We start from the raw sequence: 23,278 nt of genomic DNA, 5'->3' as shown, positions 1-23,278 counted from the left end.
CCAAATTTTCAGTCAAAATGTGATGTACAGCACTTTTTGAAATGCCTACCATGTCTGCTAGCTCTCACACTTTGAGTTGACGATCATCTAATACCATTTTGTGGATTTGTTTTTCATAATTTCTGGCATGGTCGCCTTACTTGGTCGCCCACTGTGATGTTCATCTTGTGTTGTTCTCGTACGGCCTCGTTTAAACTCTGCCACCCAATATTTTATTGTTGTAAACAAGGGAGCAGACTCCCCCAGAGTAGAATCTAGCTCAGCTTTAATATTGGTTGGACTGAAACTTTTCAAATGAAAGTATTGTATCACATAACGATGACCAATTTTTTCCATGTTTTCAAATTCACTGAGATTGTTCACTATTGATGGCTGCCAAAAAAATATTAAACAACATAGTGTCTTCAAACTTAAGCTTTATAAGGTTGATACTTTCGAACACAGTTGTCTTTTTCAAACAAGTACCATAATTTATATGTCAGGTTGGGTACTTCTGGGACGACCCTCGTAGCAAAGAAAAAATGAAACATTAAAAAACTATAAATCATACAAATCACTAGATTTTTTGACTATCTTAAGCAATAGTGGAGAAGCCAACTAAAAATCTTGTGTAATATAAAACAGGGCTAATACTTAACAGAGTTATTATTAGTCATCACTAAAATATTTAAATTCCATAAATTACTCGGTTTATGGAAGCTGAAACTTTATTTCTGAATTAAACATTTTTTGGAGCTGTTTTACTCCAACTTCAGATGTGAATCATAATTAATATATTGAATTTAGGTCTGAATCATCATTAGATCATAAAAGTTAAAACAAAAGTTGAAAATATAACTAAGAATAGACTTTTGAAAGTTTAAGAACATGCTTTAAAAATTATTTGTAAACAAAAGAATTAAAAAAAATAAATATAAAAACAAAATTAATTAGAACTTAGAATGAAATAAAATATCAAAAGAAAACAGTGATGAAACCCAATAGATATCAACAATTGCACAGGTAGCAGACAATGTATTAATGTATATGCAGCATTTTTAACAGTTAGATGCTAATAGCATGACAGTGATTTGTTAAGTCAGTCTAAAAATGTGAGAAATGTTTTATTAGGTTGTTCGGAAAGTAAGTTCGTTTTTTTTACTACTAGATGGATTAATCGTATTTTTCCCGCCATTTTCATTCTAAATCGTATTATCTATATATATTTTGACAGCTAGCGTTTTAAGGCTTATTTGTAAAAAATTTTGTTTGATTTTGTGCAATTGTTTATTTTTCGTGTCCCATCAAACATGGAAGATTGAAAGCATCATTTTCGTCATATTTTGCTTTTTTATTACCAAAAAATCAAAATGCTGTTCAAGCAAGGAAAAAATTGGGGTACATGTATGGAGATGATGTGTTGACAGAACGACAATGCCAAAACTGGTTTACAAAATTTCGTTCTGGCAATTTCAATATTGAAGATGCACCACGTTCTGGATGGCCAGTTGAAGCCAATGAAAACAAAATGAAGGCACTGATTGAAGCAAACTGCCAAATAACAACACATGAAATCACTAAGAGATTAAATTTGTCAAATTGAACCGTTTATGATTTCTTGAAACAAATTGGTTTCATTTCAAAGCTCGATATATGGGTTCCGCATGTTCTTAAAGAGAGATGCTCTCTTTTGTTGGATTTTTTTGGAAATTTTTTTTTGAGCTTTTACCAGACAATTTAACAATTGATTTGAAAGTGTATTGCCATTGAGTAAACAAATTGAGTAATATCAAACAGAAAAGGCAGCCAGAATTGATCAACAAAACAGGTGTAGTGTTTTACCACGATAATGTCAAATTTCACACAAGTTTGGTAACTTGTCAGAAACTGTTATAACTTAGATGGGACGTGCTGTCACACCAACCATATTTGCCAGATTGAGTACACTCGGATTATTACTTGTTCCGGTCTATACAAATTTTTTTTCACTGCAAGACATTTACTTGAAATGACAATGTCAAAAATCACTTGGATCAGTTTTTTGTAAGCAACGATAAAAACTTTTAAGAATGTGAAATCATGCTACTACCAAAAACGATGACAACAGGTATTTGACCAAGATGATTGATATATAATTCAATAAAATATTTATTTATTATAAAAAGATTGTTTTTTTTTTCACGGGAAAAGAATGAACTTACTTTCTGAACAACCCAATAAATTGTTTAAGACAATGTAAAAAAAAATTTACTTGTGATCTTATTTATAACATGTTAAGCATTAAATAAAATTATGTTACAATTTCTTGATTCCACTATCAGATTGAGTATTCAATCAATTACTTGTAAATAAATCATAGATATGCATCTCAGTTTTGATGTTGGTGACAATGTTACCACATTAAGAAATATATCTGTACAAGGTGGTGATTTGAGAACTTAACTGTGTATTACAAGTAAAGCTTGAGAAGATATTACCTGGATTAGTTCTTTAGTTTGTTACAGTAATTGATTTAATATAATGTTTTATATGAGGTTTCTTCATAACAATCAGTTTTTCAGTAAATCAATTAATATTTTTTTTATGCTTATTATAAGACAATTTTGTAATTAATTGCTTTTATATAAAGTTATTTCTTATTTTAGCTTTCCACTTTAATCTTTCTGTTGATCTCTTCTCTAATGTTTTTGTGAATTTACTGGTTCTAAATTTGGCATGTCATTTGGCACATTGTTTGAATTTTGCCTCATTTATTTTGTACATTACTAGTTATTTATGCTCTTTGTGTTATTTTCTCATTAATTAAATTTTTACTTTATTCATTATTACTATCAGTTATGGAAATAGTCATAAAAAAAAATTGAGAACCATTAATAATCTAGTATTATGTCAATATGTCAGTTGCTTTATGTAATTTTGAAATAACTTGATATTTAATTTATAATTTAGTTTTAACTTAATAATTGTTTGATTACAGTCATTTTAATTAAAAAACATACAATATGAAAGATATTGTAATCAACTGATTCATCCTCAGAAAAGTTTTCCATAGTAACTATGTTCATTTTTGAAGTCTTTGAGGATGAATTAAATGATTCATCTTCAAAAGACTTGAACATTTGACAAAAGTAGTTGAACATTTTTCATATTTAATTTAAAATATTTTTTTATTTTTAAAGTTTTCTACTCTATTATTAAGTAATTTATAACTTTTTACTTCTGATTATTTTGCTTTTAAAATTACTTAAATACTTAAATGCATTTTTTTAAACAAGTATATGATTTGTATTTTATTTGCTAAAAATATTTTTTTCTAGTTCTTGGCAAATAAATGTTTTTGACATTAATTGCTAAAAAAGTATTTCAGTTGCATTATCTGTTCTTATGCTGAAATTTTATCTATGGTAATTTTTTGCAGATAACCCATGACATTTCATAAACTTCATTAGTAATATTCCCACAGAAAACTAATAGAATGAAAATAAAACCTTTACATGACCCATGCAAGCATATATCATGCATCTCCAAAATGGTCATTGAAATATGACATTTACTGGTGGTAATTTAGAAGGTATCATCTAAAACAGTGATTTTTAACCAGTGTCCCACAAAAGGATTGTAGGTGTGCTGCAAAAATTTTTTAAGGTTATTAAATAAACTATTTTGGAAAGAAGCCCAAAGAGCAATAAGTGTACATGTCAAAATTAAAATCTCTTTAAATTGATTATATGATTTTTCATTGTTAATGAATAAATGTATGCATAATGTAGTAAGATATATATTCATAAGCAAAATTACATGAGTAGAATACTGGGTTATTTCATTTAAAAAGAAATTTTCTGTTAATAAAAAATGTATCTATAATTATCCATGTTTAGTTCAAATTATTTTAACTTATAAGTAGCGGGACATTGGTCAGGTTTCTAAAGGCAATTATCATGCCACTTTTAAATGGAAATTAAGACAATATTAATTGCTTTTCTTATGTAAATGAAAGTTATTAATTTAAATAAGTATTATTGTACAATAATACCTTGACATACGCTACCCCGACTTTCGCGAACCCGGAGTTACATGATTTTCAAATCTCGTCAATTCGTCTTTTGTTTGAAAGCCACATAAGACTTGATTACTCACACCCCGCACACTATTGTTTAGCTTACATGTTCAAACGTGCCACGCGGAATCGACGCATAGCTACAATTTATTTATGTTATTTATTTCTGTGTTTGTTATATCTATGGATACTTGAGAGACTCTATGTGGTGATTTCTTGTAACCGTGAACGAATCAAAAGGCGAGGTAAGGTTAACAAGAACATTTATTAGCTTACATACGTCAGATTTGGATTTTACACAAATTGCGAAAATATACCCCGATTTACGCGAATTCGACTTAGGCGGTTATTGCTCGGTCCCACCAATCGCGTAAGTTCGGGGTATTACTGTACTCTACTGCTATTTTAAGAAACAGCAACACTGCTTTATTTAATTCACAAAAAATAAAGACAAAAAGAATGAGGTTAAGTCGCAAGTAATATTGCAATAGATTGCTTACGAACACAATTTTAAATTATGCAATTTTCCCCCATGAAAATTTGTGTCAGAAATTTAATTATAGATCCAAATGTTGCCATGAGATAAAAAAGGTTGAAAAACACTGATCTAAATGATTTCATTTTTATCCATTTTCATTTCCATTATCGCTTCATTGTAGATATAATTGTAAAGTACTATATTATTTTTTTCGACTTTCCAACGATTATCGACACTACTGTGTGCCGGAAATAGCCGTTCCCTAACGGGTACTTTACGCGGATTCGCGTTAGTGTGCCAGGCCTGGACTTTAAGCGTGCACCGAATTAAATAATGACAAAGTTTGTCAATAACAAAAATCAAATATTTAATTAAACTTCTATTAATAAACTCTATACAGTATTTAGTAAAAATCAAACAATAATTTATTCAATGAAACTCAACAAGAATCAATCCGACAAACTCAAATCAATCTATTTCTAACTTAATTCTATTCCCCTTTGGAATTCGACAAAATCAAAGAATTAACTTATAAACAATAATTCTTATAAATTAAAGATCCTAATCGTCACCTCAATATACTAGGAACCTATTTCCTCAAACTCTCAAGACTTTCTATAATCGTCGATCCACAAATCGAATAACTTCAAAATCCTATCGGACACCTCTCTCGTTCACTGCTACGAAGCTCACCAAAGCTCGTTGCTATCAGGAATTCACCTCGTTCGTTTTCACTTGAGTTAGAGGCTTTATAGTGTGAGGTGACGTCACAATTCTGAATGAGCTCACTCTCCTCATTTACATACTTATCTGTAACATTAAATTTTTCTTGTTTATCTGGCAGATTATTTTCCGACAATACTTCGCTAACCTTTTACATTATTCTTTTTAACAATTATCGGGATGCTTTAACACTTAAAGGTTTAGCGATTCCTAACTGGGTTGTGGGGTCTCCCCCCTTTTTCTTGGTGCGGACTTACTTTTTTCCGCTTGGGAAGCGCAAGTGTGCGCGAGTTTTTCTACGGCGCTTTTCTTTCGTCGGTGAGTTGGTTTTTCTTCTATTTTTAAGTTACTAAGGTGAATGGTGAGGAAACCTTCATCTTAAATAAACATAAGCCCCAAACAAAATATAATGAAAGCAAAATAAAAGTAAAATAAAAATAAAGCTCAGACTTGGTTCCTTACATAATTATAAAATAAGTGATCATACAATATCATAACTGGATAGCTGTAAATTCATTAGCACAATAAACCATAAAATTCCAGCAGAAAACTTTTAATCACAAACATTTTGATTTTGTTAAAGGACATTTTTAGACTACATGAAATCATTACCAAACCAAAGAAAACAAAATATTGGAGACTGAATGTCAAATGAATTGTCAAAAATACAAAACTGCCATCAAATGAAAAAGATTTTATCATTATTTTATATAATTATTTTTTTATCAAATAATAATAATCATTCTGTTCAGAAAAAAATGAATTTTTTTTATGTGGTAAATACCTGATGGGTTTTAATGGTCAGATAATTTAATAAGATGCTGAAACTGTTTCATTCATTTAATTACTTTTGGAAGTTGTATGAAATTATGTGTCTTCTGACTTGGAAGTTACTTAATAATAATTGTGTATTAATGTTTTAAATAATGCAAAGAAGATTACTACATTATAGTTTAAAAAGTGAAAAAATTAAATCAAAATGGTAGTGACATCTTTTGTTTAAATTTTAATAGCAAAATCCAGAAAGTAATGCTATTGCGTATTGACTGTATTCATCATGCCAGATGGCAGCACCAGCACCAAAACATCCTGGACTATTGATACTGTGAGTGATAAGGGCAAAATTATGTTATACAATGAAACAATTTTGCGCATAAAAATTATATTTATTATGGATTCCAACGTCACAATACAACACGACGGTATGAGATTACTACTATGACAATATTTAGATTAAAACATACGGTACCGTTTCTGACCGCGATAACAAATAGGGCCTGACCTTATCTTATATGCTAACTTAATACTAGTTAAAGAGAAGAATAAAAGTAGAAGAATGAAGGAAGAATACATACGATAGGGAAAGAAACACCCGGGATTTTTGTTGGTGTGTTCGGATTGATTGTACTGTCGGGTGGGATGCCACACGATGACTTTCTCTAATTCGACTCGTCATCGTCTTCCTTTATAATTTATATTTTCTTTTCTAAATTCCTTTTTCGCTGTCGCCGGACAAGAACCTTTTTTTTAACTTCGTTTCAATATCTCCGTTTGTTGCTTAAGCGACCCGGAGTGCCCACTCTCCACTTCCGTACACCTCGCCGTTCTGTCCTCAAATGCCCTTTGTCTTTCTATCCTTGTTCTAAGGGTTATTCTAACTCCTTTGTTCTTTCGTTTCTCGGAACTGGTCATCCCACCCAAGGGACAGGGATTAAGATAGGAAAGTTCTAGAAAGAGATGGAACAAAAGGGCAAAGGATAGAAGGAAGAAACTAAACTAAACTTAAATTAATATATTAATATATACAAAATATAGCGTACAGCTACAATACTTCTGGTTCGCTTTGTTTCCTTGCATACCCAAGTAAACAATATCTGTTCCGAACACTTCTTGCAAATGTAATCTTTTATAATCTTCACTGAAATGACATCAAGTGGTATGTGTTGTGTAGCAGTAGTCTGCAGCATGCGGTCTGGGATGAATTTATTATCCAAAATTAAGATGTTTTGCTTCCCAAAACAAGAACCTCAGCACAGAGTTGGGTGTCAGCCATTGCTCGAAAAACTGGCAACCGTCAACTTCAAGTAGGCTGTGTTCACAACATTTCATTTCAGGTATGCAAGAATTCATTTAAAAGCATATGAAGATTGTTACGAACTTCACAATTAGCGATTGTGTAAATGTAAACATTTGATTTTACTGTGTTTACAGGTGCTCTTTCATCAGAGCAGAATAACCCTGACTGGGCTTCTACATTATTTCTACCAAACACAATATGTAATGAGAAGCAAATTCATCAAAATGTTGCAAGGTTTGAACAATTAAAAAAAAAGAAGAAAAATAATTGCTTCAGGTATGTTTAATGTTGACACTGGATAAAAATTTTGTTCTTACCAGTAGATAAAGCATTTATGAATTTATGTTAATCAAGGTTCAACTTTTTAGTACCATTCTCAAAGCCAGGAAGTTAGTAACTTCCATAACTAGTTTATTAATTTGGTAATTAGATCATGGTTAATGAATCAGATATTTTAAAAAGTTACTAGCATTTTAATGGCAAAAAATGTTAAAGTATTAAAAGAGGATTAAAATGTTTCTTGTCTTCTGGAAATCATACTGAAGTCAATGTAATATAACACAATGAAGACAAAATTAATTTTATTTTGTATATGTGAGCAAGTAGAACAAGTGTTAATTTCAGCTGTTGCTTAACTTCTGTATGTCAACAACTATGCACTTCAACTAGTATAAATTTAGCTCTGATACTAGTTTGAATAGTATTGTAATTAGCATAAATTTAATTTTATGAGATGTTCTTTCATTTCTTTTTACAGACACTTCTAACAACAACTATGAAATTGCTGCAGTGGCTGAATCAGTGCAATCTCAAGAATGTGCTGTTGAACAAGTTACCACACCAAAGCAGTTATACTGTGAGTTGGTAGAGAGAAATGAACAACTTCAACAAGAAAATGCTGAATTGCAGTTGAAGTTGGACACCCAGACGTTACGAGCGAACTACTTTCAGAAGACAGTGACCATGAGCGATACAGATTTTATTTTAACAGATGATAAGCATTAAATTTTTATTCAGGAATAAATAGTGTTGACATTTTTGAGTGTGTCATTGCTTATTTGAAACGTTTCTGGAAACCAACTTTATCAACCCACTTGAGTTTATCTGAGCAGTTTTTGTTAGTACTAACAAAAACTGCTCAGATAAACTCAAGAGTACCAAAGATAACTCAATCGTACTAAACTCAAGATAAACTCAATCGTACAGCAAGAGATTAGGAACATTCAATGTTCCTAATCTCTTGCTGTACGGTTTCAAATACCATCTTCAATGGTCAGCAAAATCTTTCATGAATAGTTAGAAGTTTTGCATTATATAATAGTTTAAAATTTTTGATTAAGTGGCCTTCCAGATAAGAAATCAGAAAGTGCTTGCCTTCTTGCTACAAGCATCCAGACTTTGAAGGAATAAGATGTATTATCGACTATAGTGAAGTTTTTATTGAAAAACCCAGTAATTTGCTGGCCAGGTGCCAGACTTACTCCAACTACAAGAGCAACAATACCATTAAATTTTTGGTTGCCATAGCTCCTAATGGTTGTGTGAGTTTTATATCTAAGGCATGGGGAGGTAGAGTCAGCGACAAGGTTCTTACCAAAGAAAGTGGTCTACTTGATTTACTAGATGGGCGATACAGTGTTAGCCAATCGGGGTTTTCAAATAACAGATCTGTTAGCCTCAAAATCTGTTTGCCTTCTGGTTCCATGTAGCACCAGAGGTAAAAATCAGTTGGCTGGTTCTGATGTTACCAATTCTCGTGCAATGTCAAGAATACAAGTTCACGTTGAATGAGCTATTGGAAGAATGAAAAATTATAGAATACTTTTGTGAGAATCGGGGTTTAAGCATCAAAGCTTAAGCCGTTTTCCGACAACGGGGAGGTGAGTCCCGCTCACAGGGTCAGTGGATGGCAATTTAGGAGGGCGAAAATCGAGTGGGATGTCGCGGATAAGTCGATAAGGTGTTAACCGAGTACGAGTAAACACACATATTTAAGATAACATATATATATATATTTAATTAACTAATGATATATTTGAAAAGGTTACAATAATTAATAATACTGCTAATCTCTAACCGAGGTTACAATAGGCGGTTTTCCGGCATACATCTCGCATATTTACGATAGAGGATATTCTTTGATCCTTCTTAAAATCTATTTAGGAATTAGCCCCAGTCCACCTGAGAGAAGGGAGAGAATTCTACTTACTAATTTGTAGATAGACGAGCCTTTTTGCTTATACGTCCGGTGTCGATGGTCAGTGTTGAAGGTAGTTAATCCCTTGGTTGCTGTTTTCTTGAAAGCCACCCCGATATCTGGGCCGAGCCCTCTATATACTAATTTTGAGGGGGTGAGAACTATGACGTTATTAATGATTTATCCACACACCTGCTAGTGTGTTGATATTTGGATCTAGATAGTTCGGACAAATGACTAAGAGAAGTTTGTTTAATTTATTGTTATTGGTGTCAAAATGATATGATTTTATGATATAAATTCCTATAGGTTTGATGGCTCTCATCCATAAATTAACAATCATTTGACAATAATTTCTTTAACCTGGTCAACTATTTAGATATTGTTTATATCAAACGTCGTGTTTGACTATGAACAAGGCGATTTATTGCCGTAACCACGTGTTACGTGCAACCAAGAGGTGATAAGAAACATCTCTTATTCCCTTCTTGTTGATACTAACGTCTATAGAATTACTGTTAAACAAATAGAGATGATTTCTCTTATTGATATTTTAACATTCTCCTTTTTTTTCTTATTCGAGGAGATTGTCTCGGTCATTGACCGTAGAAGTCCCCCTTTTCTCTTTTACTAGGAAAATTCCTAGATTTATACTGATCTAAAACAGAAAAAGGGTTTCGGACCTTCACACTTTCAACAATGATGCCGATTTCATTGATCAAACGAGAAAGTGATGCTGATATGGCGACAATTGACAAAATATTAACAGTTGTTGCAGCTTTGTGCAATTTAAACTCTCCACTGATTAAATAAATAAAAAAAAAGGTTTGATTTTTATTTGTTCATTTATTTATTTGCTGTTGCATGATTCACACTTTCAGTTTTGTTTTGTTCTAGACTAATTTACACACTTAATATGAAAAGCACATTCGCACATACTACACAAAATCACAGTTCCCGATTTCATTCCCTTACATAAACAGGTGTTTCTAACTAACAACAATTCTTTTTTAACAGATTCTGAAAATATTTCAGTTACTATGTAATTGAAGTAAAATGATGAGTTTTTTTGCACTATATGTTGCTAGAAAACCAGATTAAAATTAATTTTTTGTACACGTACATCATTAGCACTGTAACATACAAAAAACACTTCTTGACTTTTGCAATCCTCATCTGTACTTGTATCTGTGTGTAATATTCATGTTCTTCACAGAGCTGCAAATTTTCATCTAGAAATTCTGGCTTAGCTTCTCTGACACTGAAATGCCTCTTAGAACATAAGCACTTTATTTCTAATAGTGCCGAACTACAACAGTCACAGGTAACAAGACCATCTGGTATTGCTGCAAGAAATGACTGTGCCTCATCAATAAACAGACCAGTACTGCTAAGCTGAAAATTTGAGTGCAGTGGTAACATTCTTTGTACAAATAAGCTTTTTGCTACTGACTCATTCTTCTTCTCCCATTCAATGCTGTTGACATGTAGTTCCTCTTGATACTGCATTACATCTTTTACAATGCTTTTGTGTGCGGTTTTACATCTAAGAATGCGACCAAACAGAGATGCAGTTAATCTTCCTTTTCGATACTTCCACCACAAATCCTCATTTGCTTGATTTCTAGTTTGAGATTCCACTAACTGAATTTCCTGTTTTGTTAACTTGATTTCGTTGATGAGTTTGTTTTCAAGTTCAGTACGTGATAATGAAACATCCTTGAAACACAGAACTTTATGAATAATTGATGGTTCAGGTGACTGTTCGTTTGGTGCTAAGTCAAATTCTGATTCGCTGGCTGTTTCTGTTTCATCACTTTCAGACAGAGTGACTTCTATGATTGATGTTTTTTTACCAGTGGCCTGATTCATGAACAACAACATAAATCTATCTTTAGTAAAAATCATAACTGATAGAGTTATAAAGACATTAGTTATATTTTGTAAATATATAATTACCTTCAGAGATTCCAGGAAAAATTTCTGATCCAACAGTGTTGGAGTTGGAGGATGTGATAATATATCTGTTTTTTGTTTGGTAGGAATGGATTATTATGCTTTGATTTTGAAAAACAAATATTTGAAATTTGGCTTGGTTCAACCTACATTATGTAAATGAATAATTTTAATAAAAATTACACAGTAAAAACGGTTTACGTAATGATTCTTAATAATGGTACCATTACAGAACATTATTACCTCTCTGTTAAATTTCTTCCGTGAACGTGAAAGAGAAGTGCATGGAGTTTCTTCATTAGCTTTCAGTGTTGCTTCTATTGTTAAAAGTAATGCACCAAGGTGGCTGCAACTTTCACCAAGACTAAAATTATATCTTGGTCAGTAAATAATAATAATAATCTAATATTAATATAAAATTTGCATACCCAGCCATACATGTGCAGTGACGGTTTACAATAATGCTACAGTAGAACCTCGAAAACTCGGCTCTCGATAACCCGGCACTCCGGATAACTCGGCCACACTCTGGCAGGGCAAAAAAATCCTTAGTTAATTAATTTTCATTATAGACAGCTTTATAAAAGTATAAAAGCTCTCATAAAGTATTTTTCTGAGGTCTGTCTTATCAGGTAAATTACTGTACACAGTGTATTCATTAATTTTCATTTTCATGTAGTAAAGGCTCTATGCCTTCATAAAGGACGTACTTTTCCTTTGTTTAAGGGTATTTGGGCAGTTTATTCTCTGTTATATTCTCAAGTAAACAATACATACAAGTACAGTACAGTATTTTCTGAGGAAACACGCATACTTATCTTTTTTTAACCCCATTCCTGATAACCCGGCATTTTCACAAACTCGGCCACCCTTCGGTCCACATTAGGCCAAGTTTTCGAGGTTCTACTGTATTAATTTGCACCACTGTGCAGGGATGTTGAAATGTTTTCTTCTGCCCAGACTATTTTTCCTTTTAACATGCAAATCTAGGGAAAAAATGTTTTAGGCAGTTGTTTACAAACTCGAGATCATGGGTTGTGAAACAAGAGGTTAGTCTTCAGAATTTCTTTAGCTATGAAAAATTATCTTTTGTTTATGTATATTTTAAATTTACTAAACATTATAAATAAAGATTTCACACTCTAACTTGTTTTGCAACAGGTGCTAAAGTAGCAAATTTAATTCTTACCTTCAGATCTGTCAACGGGTAAACAGTGATTTCTTTCACCTTTCCACTCACTAACACTCAAGTGAAGTATAATTTTTCACTTGTTGTTTTGTGTAAAAGCAGAGCTGATCTACAAAGTAGGCATAGAGATCCACTAACATGATCTTAGGCCATGCTTTCATGTTATCATGAAATAACATTTTTGCTAAATTGTCGTCCATTGGATTGGGCAGTTCTTGCTTGTTGAACATTAATTTTTGCTTATACCTATGCCTGCTTAATTCATCTAAACCTTTATAATATTCGCTGGACATTTTTTGGAACAGAAATGATTGTGACTGATACACACGAGGTCTTTCGCATCGACTATTAACACACCATCCATGTTCTACTGGAAGTTGAAATAGGTCCAGTCACGTGACTTGCCTCAGGCTTTGTTTACTTTTAGATACAGTCAATAAAGACGATGAATATATTATTTTAATATTGTTAAATTACTTACTAATACAATCATTTAAAAATTCTTGAAAATATTTTTCACTATCATTTTCAAAACTTTTCATATATAACAAGTAAAACGGCAAAACTGTATTTGGGACAAGACTATGTCTCGGAGACTCACTACTAAGTGGAATAACTTTGATGCTCAAGGTGGGTCTTGTTCTCATTCTTTGTTATCGCTGCTTTTGGGCGCAATTGTTCAAACTTTGCCGGCCAGGACTACAAGGCCGTCCACGATGCATTTTCGATGAAATTAACCTATCCAATTTCAAAATTTCTCTCTGTTGTGTGTTGGCCCGGGTTGAATTTTTGTCGATGCATAATGAAAATTTCCCATTTTTGAAAAATAATTGTGGTTATTGTATCGTCTGAAATTATTTTTTTATTTTGCAAAAGCAATATACAGTTTAACCTGATTATAATGTCACTGGATGTAACAACAACCCTAATATAATGTCAAATTTTTATCTGTCCCACCCACAATTTTACTATACAGGTAGCCCTTGGTTTATGCCGGCTCAATTTACGCCGATTCACAATAACGCCACTAAGCAATTTGCCGTTTTGCGGTGTAATTTCCCAGTTTTCTCTCCAGACTGATTTTCATTTCAATGTTGACGTATTTACCGAGCCATGACATTGCACATTCATTAAAACAAAGATTTTTATTGAATATATTTAGTTTTTCTGTTTAATATTATTGGGTATATATACATTTGCATTAAAGTAATATTAAAACACTAAACGTTTAGGTACCCACGAGTCAAGTTATCAAACTTAATAGTGCAATAAATGGAGTCCAAATCCATAGTGCCAATGAATGTATCTCGTATCAGTTTATTCAGGAAAACACCTTACGATGCAGTAGCACTTCCAGCGATCACAAACTACTGTTAGTGAGACAAATCTACTTCTCGTTGGCCAGCCAATACTTTTTTTATTAGCCAGACGATATCTATCACTCCTTAGCCACCTTGAATTATCCTGCTCAAACTGACCTTATACATGTGCTACGGCAACCGGTGGTCGACCCAATCAGTGTCTCCGCTCTCCTACGTCAGGTTAATGTATTCTTTCAACTATGGAAAGTTTGACGGATGAACTTTGTGAGTTAGACAATAATTGGGAGCGAAGTGCAAATGTAAAAACATCATCGCATCCATTCAACCATGTTCCGAAATTCTCAATGAAAGAAAACAAAAATGTAAGCAATTAAAGATGGATACTTTTTTCCGAAAAATGTAAGAGATCTGAAAATAAAATTTTTTAATAAAAACATTTCACTTTATTTTATGATAAAATACATATAATTTTTTTAATTTTTAAAATGTATTTTATATTATATTGTATTAATAAACAAAATTATTTGTTTATTTTTCACTTATGTAGAATCTAACCCTACACCTCACTGTAAATATGGGTTCATTTTACACTGATTCGATTTGCACTGGCTTTTGCAGGAACGGAACTGCAGCGTAAACTGAGGGCTATGTATACTAGATAGTGTTAAAAAACCTACTTGTAACAACATAAAACTCTGTTTTAATGTGATATTTGAAGCACTCCCAAATTTACAAAATTAGATTACAAATTTTATTTAACAAAGAAAATTTTGTGTGTCCAGTCCTAGGGTCAGAGTTCATTTCCTAGGTTCAGAGTTCTCTTCCTGTGGGTGGTGCTCTCACCACCTGACTTTGGTTTTCCTGTTTGTAGAGAGAGTCATCATTTTGTATTTTATTTTGACTCTGTTCTTGGTCCCGAGTACCTATAAGTCTGGTTTTTTTACGCGCACATGATTTGTGCACCTAATACTCTGTGCCAAATTGCATTTCCTGACATGTACTCCTTCATACCTCTAAGCTGGTAACACAGCAGTTAGTACAATTTTATAAACAAGACATAGTCTTGTCAAAAACATTTATTAAAAATATGCTAATTGTGTGTGTAAAGGCATTGATGATAAAATATTTCTTAAAAGATTGATACATGATAGAGGTTGGAAATCCTGGTTTAGATGAAATTTATAATTGTGAGTTAAAATTGGTAGATTATTCATATTATCAAATAGCCCATATCTACTTTTAAATTAACTTTTAAACACAGATCTCATGGGTTATCCACAAGAAATTATAGCAAAATTTAACTTATGAATGTTTTATCTATTTTCACTTAGTTTATTTTAAGGATATTTATAATTAACTTTTTTATTTAATAGAAAGCTAATTGCTCTAAGGTCACTGTTAGAAATGACAAAAAATTTTTCTCAGACAAGTATGCATGAAGAAGAATCCACAGAACGATTACAAAAAATCCGAGCCAAATTCAAACAGGTAAAATAATTGCTTTATAAAGTAATTTTGATATTTTTTATATAAAAATAATAATAATTATACTTCTCTGTCTAGTCTATTATGATATTTTTAATTTTTGATCTCCAAGAAAGCAGAGGCATAGTATACAAGCTAAGGTAGTTCAAGAGATTGCATAACTACTAATCATTAATTAATTATAAAGTAGTGTTATAAAAATAATTATGTATGATTACAAGACTATTACTACTTCCACCACCATCACCCCATCCATTATGAAAATAATTTAATAATAGTAATAATATGATTGTGATGTGTGTGTTGGATATTTTTAATTCCTCTTCATTAATATTATAGTATAAAATAAGAAAATAGACTTGTCTTTGTTAATCTAAAAACTACAATTAAAATTGAATGTTTTATTGTTAAGTTAATTATATTTTTAGTAATTATTTTTCATCATAATTACAGTCGACCCCCCCTATAAGACGGTAGATACGTTCCGTTTTTTATGAAATTGATGTTTTAGGAGACCTTGCCAATCACAGCCCGACACGTGTGAAGTTTACGGACTACGGCTGTTTGAAAGGTTTTCTTCCATAAAATTAATTGATTTCTAGACTAATTCGACTTAACATTTCCAAAACACGTATATTTTTTTGGGAATAATCCGTATAAACTATGCTATAAACAAAAAATTGTAGGATTACTTACCGAGTGTGCACTGTTCAACATCGCCATTGCTTAAGCTTGTTTACGTCACGGAGCAGCGCACCAAATGGCAGGCGCAATTTCTGATAAGTTATTTTTCTGCGAAAACTTCATTGAACTTTGGAGACATCATTAACAGAAATAATTTTTATGGCCGTTGAATAAGAAATGTATAAAATTAGTGCTGTATTAGACTTATGGTACCTAATTTACATACTGTACAGACGATAGTAAAGTCAACTTACTCGTCTAAACTCTCCGTAACGTGGCACTGGACGGCGGAAAGTATATGTATAATTATAATAAAGTTACAATAAATTAAGTTAATATATAATTATATATACAGTACCTAATTTATATGTAATACTGTACAGACGATAGTAAACACAATTTACCACCTAAACTCTCCGTAGCGTGGCGCTGGATGGTGGAAAGTAGGTCGGCTGCCCGATGACGTTTTACTGAATTATAGGAGTTTTTCCATGTATGGATATCATCACAATTTTTTCACCATCATATAGGAATCTGAACTATAGGAACCCGTGTTATAGGGGGGTCGACTGTATATAATTAAAACGGAATTAACTGAATTGTTAATTTATTGATGCATAATCAAATTAATAATCATATTAAGTGAAATGGTAAATTTACCCACATAAAATGATATATCATCTCTTCAATACTATTTCAATACATTCTTCATTCTTAAAATTTCTAATGATGTTTTGAATACAGGGTGAGCCAAAAGTCACTTTACCATAGAAAGAGCTTGCCTTTGTGAAGTGGAAAATGTTAGAGGCATTTAAAAAATGTTATCATTCATATTTTGGCCAAAAAAAATATCCCAAGATGTGTACATTATAATGTTAAAAAGAAACATATAAAATAATTAAAAGTAAAACATTATTTCATTTTAAAATGGTAAAGTGACTTTTGTCCCACCTGTATAATTAAACTGACTATAAAACTTCAACTAAAAGAAATAAAAATTTATATAAAACATAATGACCCAATCTATTATTTACATAAGTTGGCTACTGTTATAGAATTTAAAACTAATGCATAATATATGATATAGAAAAATAAAATACTAAAAAAAAGTATCATTATTTTCAGTGTTTCTAACATATAAAATTTAAAAGGATTCTATTATAAGTTGAAGCATTATAAAAGGCTTAGTTTAAATATTATATTCTGAAAATAAACACAAAAAATTGCCAATAAACTCTTATATGATATTTTTAAAAATTGAATTTAACTCTATTAAAATTAAGGTTTGATTACATAATGCAACTTCAGATTGTTAGACATGGCCAAGTTTTAATCTTGTTAATTTTAGTTGCATAAAAAGAATAACTAGTAAAGATGGGTATCAAGATTAGGTTTTGAATATTTTTGAAATAAACAATGTTTGATGTTGGTGGTTGTATTTATTTGGAATTTATTTATTAAGAACTCTAATGTTACCCGCGACTTTGCTCGCGCGGATTTTGTAAGCAAACCTCATTTATATTCAGTATTTCAACAACCATGGTAATTTTTATATAACACCTACAGCTGATAATGATGAGAATTGCTGAGAATCATATGAACTGTTTTCAATTTGATCAATTTTCTGGAATGTTTACAATCATTCTATAATAGAACCAATATGCAAAAAGAAATTCAAATTTAAAATGGTTAACATTTGGTTAAAAAACAGCTAACTTCATTGGTTAATCTTTTCTTCTCATCCCAAGCATGGAAATGAAATCAACATTCCATATTACTGCTACTACTATGGAAAGGTGGTTCCAAGGAGTGTTTATCAGATTTTACAACAAGGCCATAAGTTTATCCCTCCTGCTAAAACAAAGTTGGGCCAACTAATGCCAGCTTCCTTGGCAGCTCTCAAAGCTTGTCAACATATGGACTTGCAATCTCAATTGGAACTTGCTATCTTTACACAAATCATGTCTGCTAGATCAGGGATGGGCAACCTTTTTTTATGTAAGGGCCGCATTTTGAAACTTGAACTGACACAGGTCGCATACAAGAGAAAAGAGATGGAAAATGCCAGTAAATCACAATTATTTATTCATATATAATTATAAATTATAATAGGTATACTTAATTTAGCTTCTAGAACTGATGTAAATGGAATATGTCAGAAATATTTGTTTAAATATTAGTCACTGCTAGATTTAAATTAGTTCTGATGTATCTGTTAGTTGGTTTTTTGCTTTAATTTTTACTAAATTCATTGTGGAAAAACTATTCACATACATAAGTTGTAGAAAATAAAATTTGAATTTTTGCTGCAAAGTTCCTTAATCTGGGAAATTGATATATTTATTCATATTTTACACAGGCCACAAAAAATATTACTGTGGGTCGCATGCAGCCCGAAGGCCGCAGGTTGCCCATCCCTGTGCTACATCATTCCAGTGACTCAGGCTTCCTCTGCACTGTACATGATAGAACTGTTGAATTTCTTACTGACAATGACTTAAGACTCCTCATTTCAGACAAAGATAAGAAGTTTGTACAGTACTTTGTGAAGAGAAGAATTTCCTGCTTAAAGCTAATGAGTTTCTGTGCCAATCTGATTGTTTTATTAAACAAAGATTCCACCCATAGGGTACTAACAAAAGCAAGAAAATTGTGGCTCTATGTACTATTGCATCAACTTTACCTGGGCCACTTGATCCTCCTTCCAATGTCATGTACACTAGATTGTTCTTTGAGTCAAAAACACACCAGCTAGGGTGGCCATTGCAATCTTTAGTAAAGAAGCAATCCCATCCTACCTACTTCTTGGAAAAAGCTCTCTCCAAGAAAATTGGTTCTCTAATCCCAGAAAATCAGAATTATTCAATGTTTCCTGAAGGTCTGTCAACTGGCTAAAAACATTAGAAGTTTAAGTAAAAAGACTGCATCTTAAAGGATTCTTGTTGTTAATCCCAGAATCGTACTTAGTCACCCACACATCCTTGGAGGCTAAATTTGCCATCATCAGGGCTATCAGTTCATTATCTTCAAAAATATACTGCTGCTTTAAATTAGATGTAGTGTTTTTATACTCATCCATTTTGTATTTTCAGACAATCATGCTTGATAATACCCTTCTCCTCGTAAAAGGTTTAACTGTATACAGTAGAACCTCGAAAACTCGGCCTAATGTGGACCGAAGGGTGGCCGAGTTTGTGAAAATGCCGGGTTATCGGGAATGGGGTTAAAAAAAATAAGTACGAGTGTTTCCTCAGAAAATACTGTACTGTACTTGTATGTATTGTTTACTTGAGAATATAACAGAGAATAAACTGCCCAAATACCCTTAAACAAAGGAAAAGTACGTCCTTTATGAAGGCATAGAGCCTTTACTACATGAAAATGAAAATTAATGAATACACTGTGTACAGTAATTTACCTGATAAGACAGACCTCAGAAAAATACTTTATGAGAGCTTTTATACTTTTATAAAGCTGTCTATAATGAAAATTAATTAACTAAGGATTTTTTTGCCCTGCCAGGGTGTGGCCGAGTTATCCGGGGTTATCGAGAGCCGAGTTTTCGAGGTTCTACTGTAACAAGTTTTGGATATATGGGAGACTTTCTTGTTCATTACTGAAAACAATTACTTCTGCTTTAATGGTAACATCTACTTACAAAAGTATAGGATCCCAATGGGCTCCCATGTGAGCTACCTTGATAGAGTTTAAAATATTTATTTTCTGACTCACTATTTGCTATTCGTTTCTATATTTGTATTATGTAGACAATGTTCTTGTCATATAGGAGGGTATGAGCTGTCCCGACTTTTTGTACAATTTCTGTCTGCTTCCATTTCCTTCTCCATGGAAGCGAGTTTGCTGTAAGTGAATGCCATATTTTTAAGCAATTCAAACACCTTCCATTAAATAGTTCAAATGATTTATTGTGTGTGTTTCAAATACTTGTGAAGTACGGTATTTTCAAATACAGTTGATTCTGCTTAATTGGAACATGTTGGGACTAATCCATTTTGGCCCAATTAAGTGGCTGCTCCAATTAAATGGCATGCCCCAGATTATTTTTTGAGGCCAAAACCCATAAACCATCATGGCGTCTAAGACCATTGGTCAACAAACGTTCCCATCCCATGTACCGTCTTGAAGCTGCACTAGCAAAACATATCACATCCTTAATCCCACACTCTGAGTTTGTAACTTCAGCCTCCACTGAAGCCAAATTTACCATCTTACAAAAATTAAGAAACCTCCCCTCCAGTTCCTACCGATTTTACAAAGTCAATGTTATTTCTTTATATCCTTCTGTTCCGTATTTCGAGGCCATCATGCTGGCAAATACCCTATTCCTCAATTCTAGTTACCCAGCATCACATATTTTACACCTACTTGAAGCTCTTCGCCTTATTATTTTAATAATTATTTCCAATTTAATGGAAAAATATATAAACAAACACAATGGGTGCCAATGGGCTCCCCATTATCTCCTATTCTAGCTGAACTGGTCATGAGAAATATAGATCATTGGGTTTTCAATGCCCCTTTAATGATCCAATATCCTCTTATGTATCTACGGTACATCAACGACGTGTTAATTGCATGGGATGGTTCCAATGAGAATTTGCTTCAATATACTCAAATATTAGTCTCTATTTATCCTATAATTAATTTTACTGTCAAAGAGCAAGAAAACAATAGAATATCTTTCCTAGACTTAGATATACACACATCTCCGGAGCTTATATTCTCTGTCCATCATAGAAATAATAATGTTCCACAAATCATTCCAGCCACTGCTTACCAACCACCATATTACAAAAACTCTGCTATATCTTCGCTAATATGGAGGACTTACCTTCTCCCTTCTACTCAGGTGCTAGTAGAAGATGAATTAGCCATTATTCTGTCTACCATGTTAAAAGCAGGTTACTCGCACTAAAAATTCATTTTTCTTAAAAATCATGTAAAAAACAGTTTATTTCCACAATCTTTTCTTTCTAATCAAGAAAACTTAAAAATAGTTCATCTCCCAAAACCCTACTTAGATCCTATATTTTTAATTGCACTTCTTTTTAGAAGTAATGGTTATATTCTATCAATTACACCGCAATCAAATCTAAGAAGACTGCTATGTAATGATAGGGTTAAGTATCAGTGGAATGAAAAATCTGGTGTCTAGCAAATCCTGCTAAAGCACACAGTATCTGGTGAAGAAACTAGTTATGTGGGGGCTACTGCCAGAAAATTAAGTTAATGTATCCATGAACATCAAGAAGACATCAAAAATAACAGGCCAGTTACAGAATTAGCAAAGAAAGTACTTGACTACAACTACCAGCCTCTATGGAACGAAATAAAATTACTGAAATGCTGTAATGAACAAAAAAAGCTATTTATTTGGGAGACACATTACATTTCTACTACCACACCGTGCAACTCCCCAACTTTCAAGCTCCCATAAATTTAAATAACAGCTTTGAAACAACTCAACCCAAGATATTAATACTCCTTTGTTGTTCATATGCTTATTTTGCTTTGGTGCGCACTACATGCATGAACTAAGCTCTTTTACGGCCATTTCTCACTATGATATTTTATTTATTATCATTCTTATCTACGCACTATGATGTAAGAACCTTTAAATAACATTCTAAAACCATAATCAGCTGAACTGTCAGAAATATTGTTCAAAATATTCGATATTGAAATTTGTACAACCGTTGGAATATCGTTTGGAAAGCTTAAACTATCGTATTCTATGTACTGCCTGATGATGATAGTTTTACACTACTGAAAGTGCTAGCGGATAAGAGCTTTCTCCAAAAGTAGGATAAATTTCTGTGTTCAGGACTCCACTCCTGTAACGCCACTGCATGTAAGTGTTATAGTGATGATAGTATTTCTGCAAATTAATATTTAAAAGTTTATATTAACAACATTTCTCGAATTTCTTGAAATTTGTACTCTTCTCAATTCTTCAATCTCTACTTTCTTGTAAAAAAGTATTCTGTCATGCTTGACAGGGGAATTCCTAGTTTATGAAAGATTTAATTTTTTTTAAAGATTTGTTTGAAAAATTCAGAAAGTTAAAAATTTTCAATTTAGAAATGAAAATTAATGAACATTCTTTATATAGTTTATGTAGACCTAATGTTGAAAATGTAGCAAAATATTTAATATAAATGAATGGAATTGGGTAGCTTTTGATTTCATTTAATTATAATTTTACATGTAAAATTTATAAATTACTTTCAGTTATGCATAAATTAATTTTTTCTAATTTAAATATAAAGAATAGAATGCTAAAATTTTAATATTAATTATATAGTGTTAATAATTAATTTTAAAAGTTAATTTTAGTTTTTTATTTTTATAATACTTAAATTTTATAGGTGGTCTCTCTTTTGAACATAAGTGGTGAAAGTTCGGAAGTACCTCCAGAAAACCAACGACCTGAAATGTCTTTCTGATATCTATGTCAGGTTTACTCATACAGAATGCTCAAAGATCTTGAAATTATAGCAAACTGTAGAATTGGAAATTTATCTGACATGTTAAGATTCATAACACTTCCACTTGCTGAAGATTGAGTAGGGCATTATAAAATTTCTAAATTTAACAATTCCTATTTATATTTTTATTATAAGATTCCTTATTTTATATAATTTGTAAACTAATTTATAAATAAAATATTTTTATTTTAAATGAGAAATATCAGTCAAGAAACATAAAAAGAATGTATTTATATACATTTTTCAAATATACAAGTTAAATGAACTGTAATTAAATAAAAAGCAATCATTAATATAGGAAAAAAATATATATATTTAAAAATTGATCCTTACATTAGATTTTTGCTAATAAATATAGTAAAGTAAATTATTTTATGGCATTATATGCTATATCATTAATTAAACTCTGTGCTTCATGATATAAGTATAATTTTAATTACAATATTGTAAATTTAGTTAAATTAAATTGGTGTCGTTTGGAATTGTTAAGATTTTATTGGTAAAACTATTGTCTCCTTTTGTGTTAATATTTTCTTTCTCTTTGAAAATTTGATTAATGTGTATATTTTTGAAGGATTACTTGTGTGCCATAGATTGTTATATTCTAGTCGGTGTAATGAAA

General features: G+C 31.7%; 1 protein-coding gene across 1 annotated transcript in view; it reads left to right on the top strand.

Moving 5' to 3' along the window:
• Positions 1–22,862, top strand: part of LOC111629506 — a 47,174-nt gene extending 24,312 nt beyond the window's left edge. The window contains exons 4-5 of the mRNA XM_023373423.1: positions 15,352–15,466; positions 22,537–22,862. Coding sequence (XP_023229191.1) covers positions 15,352–15,466; positions 22,537–22,614 — 193 coding nt within the window. The 3' untranslated portion in view covers positions 22,615–22,862. The remainder of the gene's footprint in view (positions 1–15,351; positions 15,467–22,536) is intronic.
• Positions 22,863–23,278: the final 416 nt, after the last annotated feature.

The sequence above is a fragment of the Centruroides sculpturatus genome, unplaced genomic scaffold (assembly GCF_000671375.1).
Source record: "Centruroides sculpturatus isolate CEXI.00-Female unplaced genomic scaffold, Cexi_2.0 scaffold364, whole genome shotgun sequence".
Lineage (NCBI taxonomy): Eukaryota > Metazoa > Arthropoda > Arachnida > Scorpiones > Buthidae > Centruroides > Centruroides sculpturatus.
This window is presented reverse-complemented; position numbering and strand designations above follow the sequence as displayed.